Raw genomic sequence first — 7,338 nt, 5'->3', positions numbered from 1 at the left:
TTATGATTGCGGTGACAAAATGTTTCATAAAAAATCACATGCCTTTTTCGTTTTTATACAGACCCATGTTGTGTTACTAAGGATTCTGACAATCGCCTCCTGGCTCTGGTAGCTAGGATCAAGGTACACTTCTGCAAAGTTTAGTATGCTGCTACATACAATGTATTTCTCTACACAGAAGAGGATGGTTCATGTAGTAACTGCTACAAAGAATAACTGCAAGGACATTATTATAGAATCCTTTACATGTATACTGTACATAAATTTTATGACATCACGATGTATGTATTTTATTGAGTTTTTTTAAGTGCATGATACTAATGTCGTTACGCATGTATGTAGTATGTGTGGGGGTTATTTTGAAATGGCATATCCATGTCCATATTCATTTGACCCATGAGATTATGCACTACACAACCTGATCATGACACAACTACTTTATACAGTTTGCAATGGCCAAACACAAACAACAAGTGTTCTTGTATTTTGTTAACAATATAGCACTCTGAATAGTAATACTGCTTGTTTTGAACAGTTGCTTAGTACAGTTAGTAGCTAGTATGTATATGACTGAGGATATATCTGACCAAATTAGCATAGAGGCTTTCTGTTCATGTCCTTGTATACCGTATTATTGTGAAATTTCTATGTACCTATTAATTTTCTACATCTAGTTCATAACTGATCATGACTAGTTTTCAAACAAATACCAGTACTGTGTAGAGGGTAGTTTGTAATTATAATCAATGCTTGAGCAATAATTATAAGCTTAGTTTGTGTGTGGAAGAATATCTAAAGAGATTGAATGATTTTTTCTCATGCATACAGTAATACGTAATTGCTGTTCTTCCCTACCATAGCACACCAATAAACACAATACAAAACACAACCACGAAAGACAGACATTGTCACTCACACACACAAAATTTAATAGCATGATTATTTTGGGTTAAAAGGATACAAATTCATTATACTATTTACAAGTAACAGGCCTGAGTGTGGCAGCAGCGAGAGAGGTCCACCAATTAAGAAGTGGCAGGCAACCGGAAAAACTTTATGGAGCCATCACATAATGCAATATTATCTAATAAAGCATACATGTACTGCTAGCTACTTATTGTAGGGATAATTAATATATAATACATAACTTAGGTGGCTGTAATGACATGAAAAGTTATGGCTCACAAAAGTTTGAAAGTAGTTACGCAGCAAATTAATGTACTCATGGCCACATGTACTGTTTTTGTTGTTCTAGAAGTGAGAGGTCTCTATAATAATTATGTTATTGTACATTTTCATTTTTCACATGGCATTTAGACCCCACAGAATCACAGATATAGAATAATAAAGTCATAATGATGGACATAATGTACTTTGGGAACAAATTGAATGTAATAGCTTTGTGCATGTATGTTTTATTAGACAAAATCAGTTATGAATTGAACTTTTGACCAGACCTGTAAACATAGACCTTCCGCACATAACCACATTATTAACTTCATACCAGACTAAGATGTAAACTATATACACAACTTCAAGCCCATTCCAGAAGCTTCAACATTAGAAGCTGTATAATAAGTGGTGATATCTGTGACAAGATAGTGATTGTCACTGCTTACTATCACTAAGAAATCCAGTGGCGATCACTATCTTATTACCATGGATCTCACCACTTATTTTTTACAGTATAATAATAATGTGTTCTGTTAAGAACAGATTATCTCGATATAGCAAAATAAAATGTAAATGAATCAGCAATAATAATAGCTAGGAGTCCTATATTAGCTACATGCTCATTGAATTCTGTAAGCTAATGCTATTGTAAAAAAGTAGCGATGCACCATAATCACCTTGTTACAGATTCGGTGAAATTAAACATGTACCCCTTAAAAATGGGCATTAACAATTTCCACAAGTTGTTATTGTTGAGATGCGCATATGTGACCCATGAGATTATGGGCATCGAGTGGCTTAAAGTACAACTACATACTACATACATTATATATTACTGTGCACTTTGAAAAACTCAATAAAAAAATATATGCATCATGAAATGTCATAAAAATTAATGCATGTACAGTATACATGTAAATATTTCTATAAATGTCCTTGTGGGATCACTATTCTTTGTGTAGAAGTTAACATGAACCATCCTCTTCTGTGTAAAGAAGTAACACATGAATACATTGTGTGTAGCAGCATACCAAACTGTGCAGAAGCATACTACCCTTGGTAGAATGCTTAGGAACATGACATGGATCTGTGTAAAATGTCTGGCAATTAAAAACAAAAAAACAGTACATAAACAAACTGATGGACTAAACACTCCTCAATACATATAGAGCAAAGCAAAGAGCCTACAGTAATTATGTGAATTGAAACACAGTCCAGTCAGCTCACTATAACTTCAAAAGTATACTCACTAGACAAGGCTGAGACTTTCACCGCCCATTGAATTTCCCACTAGACACCAAATTTAAAGAAGTCATAAAATGAAGTTCAAGAACAATGCAAATTGGTTAGGTTTATACTTAGCTGGCTACATATGCTGTCTCTGAAACATACTTACATGTATCCACACACACACATACACACAAATACAAACACACCTAACCAAAATAAACTCTCGGTCTCAAATAAAGGCCCTATTTTGTTACAGACCAGGTCAAAAATGTTTTTAAAGAAATAAAAACCCAGTTTATATATGATACATACACCTATACATACAATCATAGTTACGTACATGCATACAGATGTAGACTGAGAGTATGCATAATATAATATATGTCTGCATATTGTATCAAAACACTGTTTCTATATGCACATGCACTTGGAGTGCCCATGCAGATCCATTCCTAGGAGCAAAACAACTGAGTTATACTTTGCTACTTCTAAAAACTAGAAGCCCAGTAAATACTATTATACCTTGCTTCAACCATCAATAAAAATTTGGCAAATAAATTTTTACGATTTTGTTTAGCAATAAAGAATCTCAATATTTTGTAATTCACAAATCAATACTTATTGGTTGCATAATTGCACAAAAGCACTTCAACACAAATACCAGAAATACATATCTTCTCAAATCTAAGGGTAAGCCTTGAGGCCACTCTCCATTTTTGCACATATATTATGAATGGGATACGCTGATTTAAATTTAACTGAATATGCCACTCCTGTTAGCCTACAAGACATCTACATTACAAACAATTGGTAAACCTTTTTGTAAAGGTTTCACAACTCTTGTTTAGTGCACTTATCAGTAAGAAAAAGCCATAAGCTTGTGCTGAGTTAACACACACTCAATACAGCAATCGTGTCTTAGATATGCATTAGCATAATACAATTTGCTCAACTGACTGCAGACAGGTAAACATACATAAGTACACACCCCCACACCCACCAATTCACATGAATATTCAGACAATTTGATGTCAGTAACATAGCCAGCTGTGGTGAGCTGAGTGATAGTTCTGCTTAATATATCATGATAGTAAGTAACATTATGATGACAATGATAGCATGCAATCATACTGTCATGATAAATTATGTATATCTGTAGTTAGTCAAAAACATGGCAAACACTGATAGTGTAGAAGTTGAGGAAACTGTGAAAGTCCAGTAGAACATGCACAACAAAGATTACAACAACAATGGAGTGTAAGAAAAGCAGCTAGCTACATGGTGTGTACTAGAAACATGCGTGCTATCAGTGTTAATATACATGCATGTTTCATGTAAGATGCATGGATTTTGGACACTTTCCCTACATGTTGCATACATGAGACTAATGTGCATATTTGTGTTAACACTTTATAAATATGTCATAAAATGTACTGAAACTAAATGCTGGCATGCACGTAACGTGCATGGTGTTTGTTAACACTATGATTACTGCTATATCTAATGCTTACCATGCACCCTGGCTGCTATGTACAGTATTACTGACTATCACAGTATGTAGAACTGTCATACAAACAGGAGTTGCATAACTATTTCTCACAGTTCTAACAACGATGCAATTGTTGGTTTTCATTGTGGAATTCTACACGCAGCATGCCAATGGAATTTGGTCCCTGTATCCATGGTACATGCATGTCCCCCTCACTGTAACATCCATGCTCCATGATACATACACTTCACATTCATGTAAAACTCATGTTACAGTAATGATGCATGGAGGTTCAAGTTAGCTGGCCAGGGATGAAGCAATTGCTCTACATCACGCTCTCTTTCTTATAATGGTAAACAATCTTTCATTACTGTATCCACAACATATATCCTATTTTGAACCCTAACCAAATGCCATAATCACATTCTACATAACCCTAGGAATTGGTATAAAAGACAGGACTAATTAAATAAGATGGCCTAGTATAAGAGTGTGCATGCATGGGTACAAAAATAAGAGTCTATTAATACTCACATAAAAAGCATATGTACACACATCAGTTGTATCACATGCATCATCACTCCACCAGACGGTTTCTCATCTTACATCTGCAGTCTTTATGTATCAACATTTGGGAAGCAACTGGCAAGTTAACAATATTATTTTAAAGTCTTTTTTGGGACCAAACAATATGGTACATACAGTATGGTATAATTATAGTTGTAGGTATACAGTACAGTACAATTCAGTATGGTATATAACAACAAATAAACTAGCATGACTAAGGTAGATACTAAATTTGCAGTTTAGGTGATGATCCCCTTGTTGAGCTCGAGCGCTTTCATAGCAATGATTCCTACTACGTAGCTTGTAATCCCATGCACCATGTTCAATGGTGAGGCTACAAAATAAGTGCATATCAAAAGTATTTGTCTCACCACTGTAATTCACTTTACAATAGAACCTTTTTTGCTGGAACATTAAAAAACCTTGCACATGAGACATAGAACTACAGACACATTAAGATCATAATAAAGGGTCTTCATAACCCTGAAACCTTATGTATGTAAAGTAGTCTGGAAGCCCATCAACACAAGGGACACTTGAAACAATGATCTGATTTGTGTTAGTATACACCTGTCCATTTAGACCCATGAAATTAGGATACCTCACCAATAAGGGAACTTTTCATGGACAGGTTCCAAAGCACTACAGCACAATACATTGGATTGTTCTGCAGTGACAGAGGTGTCCATCTCAGGGTGTCCATATTGAGAGCTCGTGTCTTCAGCATCTGAAAAATTGGTACTACACAACCTGATCATGACACAACTACTTTATACAGTTTGCAATGGCCAAACACAAACAGCAAGTGTTCTTGTATTTTGTTACATCAGCTGATAAAAATATGGAGACTCCAAACAGTGAGAGACTTACAGACAATGGAATTTACGACCAGTTAGTGAATAAATTAAAAGCAGCTTGTAATTGACTATATTATAAAAGTATTATTTTTGTATACATTACCTTATTTGTGTTGTACTTTCACTATGTATTCTGATTTGTGTTTGTTGCTTTATAAGGTCACTTTAACAACTAAACTCTTTATTTTAAGCACACAAATAAAGTAATTTAGTTGACAACAATGAAACAATGTTGATATAGCATTCATATATGCATGCAGTTATAGACACTGCAGTATTATAATCCATAAATTTGGCATTGCGATATTTAATTTGCAAGTAGTTTCATTGTCTTGTCACATAATTATCCAGTAGAGTTCTTGTTTCTGGTAAAGTTAGTAGTTTAGAGTGAGCATGTAGTCTCCTTGACAACACTGGACACTCAATAGAAGTACAACTTGTAATATGATGTTCATCTCTACTGCCCACACAATGAGAACACAACTGTATGGATAATGGGTACATATAACTCAGTATCTGTCCCTTAGACACTATACTACTAACCATTGATAGCTCTTGGTAAGATTTTTCTGATGATAAAATTTGGCTGTTTAAAACAACAGCAACTTTTTGAGGGTTACCAGTACATGATGTACACAACTTGTCTACTGATAATCTACCACACACACAACAGTGAATTGTAGCAAAATACTGGCCAATGGTTCCCTATGGAATAGATTTAGTTACATTACAACTCATATCAATCAATTCTTCACTGACCTTGCTAATAGTGGATGGAGCTTGGATAACACGGAACACACGAGGTAACTCATAATACCTACACAGATGCAGTATCATTTTGAGTGGGTTGAGCTGCTTTGTTTACCATTTGGTGACATCCATACCCACAAGAGAAAACACACGATCTAGTGGAGGTAGTATTTGTTTAGTGACATAGTATTCTCCATTAAGCCGTAAAGTAGGATTGTGTAGTACGTCCATTGGTCTATATGATAATACAACAGTAGTATAATCCACTGCTACAGCAATAAGCAGAACATGTAGCACCTCTTCACTAGTCTGATGAGGGGTAATCCTGGTGGTCCATGGATGATGACATAAGGTACCCTCTCACCCACTCGTGGTTCAGAACGAGGATCAACAGCTAGAGCTTCCCTAACAGAAGGTAAGTTATTTCCATGTGATAGCAGAGTGATACTCTATGCACCAGACTACAGCAATACCCAAGGGTCATTCATATAAAGTGCGCTTGTCATTGTAACAGACCTCAAAAGATTTATACCTTACATCATACAATGGACAGACCACCATTATAGTGGGCACTTCTATGACCTCATTAATTCATTATGAGGCCAATTCTCTGGACCTGTATATATTAATGAAGCTTTACTGTACCTGGTTAGCTCTAGAGCAGGCACACATGCTCCAGGTCGGTAACTTGACCTGCCACGATATTCTCTAGCAAATGTGTACTCCCCAATTGAAGCCCGGCCATTGAGCACTCGTCCACATTGTCTTGTTACGTAACTCTTCACACTGGAAATGTCCTTTGTGTCAAACAGTAGCTTGATAGATCGTTCTAGTACCTAGAGAATTCAATGAAAGCATTACATATCAATGCCACAATAGTAGCATTGTAAGTTAACCTTGACAACAGCAGGACAGCCATCACGACGAACAGTTTCTATTCCTTTAGCATCAAATATTGGTTCTTTCTGATCTATTGTCTCATAGGCATACCCAACATATCGCTTCTTTGTCTGCAGGACGCATGGCAGATAGACCTGTATGACAAGGATGATATCAGTGTTACGGAGATAGTTTAGTAGGGAATAATGACCTTTTCAAATTTCAGTTTAACTGGTTTAGGGTTGTCAGCTGTGACCGCTTCAACTATTTCTTTTCCAATACGGAAAGCATCCTCTTTGCTAGCTCCTTTCAACATGACAAAGAGACTAAAAAGAAAACACAGATGGCAATACAAACAGTTTAGCAAGCACATGTGTGTTGTATAAGCCCTTT

The 7,338-nt window shown here is 35.7% G+C and overlaps 1 protein-coding gene and 1 long non-coding RNA gene across 2 annotated transcripts in view; both read right to left on the bottom strand.

Annotated features, from left to right (window-relative positions):
• Positions 1-2,051: 2,051 nt before the first annotated feature.
• Positions 2,052-4,498, bottom strand: LOC136249351 (uncharacterized). The gene is made up of 3 exons (XR_010698171.1): positions 4,427-4,498; positions 2,205-2,273; positions 2,052-2,158 (listed from the first exon to the last, which is right to left on the bottom strand). It is a non-coding gene; the product is annotated as an uncharacterized lncRNA (long non-coding RNA).
• Positions 4,499-5,403: 905 nt separating this feature from the next.
• The window catches only part of LOC136249797 (DNA polymerase zeta catalytic subunit-like), a 21,461-nt gene continuing 19,526 nt past the window's right edge, over positions 5,404-7,338 (bottom strand). Inside the window, exons 25-32 of the mRNA XM_066041923.1 lie at positions 7,157-7,271; positions 6,963-7,100; positions 6,712-6,902; positions 6,364-6,471; positions 6,182-6,301; positions 6,076-6,133; positions 5,860-6,021; positions 5,404-5,799 (exon numbers count right to left, since the gene is read on the bottom strand). Coding sequence (XP_065897995.1) covers positions 5,641-5,799; positions 5,860-6,021; positions 6,076-6,133; positions 6,182-6,301; positions 6,364-6,471; positions 6,712-6,902; positions 6,963-7,100; positions 7,157-7,271 — 1,051 coding nt within the window. The 3' untranslated portion in view covers positions 5,404-5,640. The remainder of the gene's footprint in view (positions 5,800-5,859; positions 6,022-6,075; positions 6,134-6,181; positions 6,302-6,363; positions 6,472-6,711; positions 6,903-6,962; positions 7,101-7,156; positions 7,272-7,338) is intronic.

Source organism: Dysidea avara, chromosome 3 (assembly GCF_963678975.1).
Source record: "Dysidea avara chromosome 3, odDysAvar1.4, whole genome shotgun sequence".
Taxonomy (NCBI): domain Eukaryota; kingdom Metazoa; phylum Porifera; class Demospongiae; order Dictyoceratida; family Dysideidae; genus Dysidea; species Dysidea avara.
This window is presented reverse-complemented; position numbering and strand designations above follow the sequence as displayed.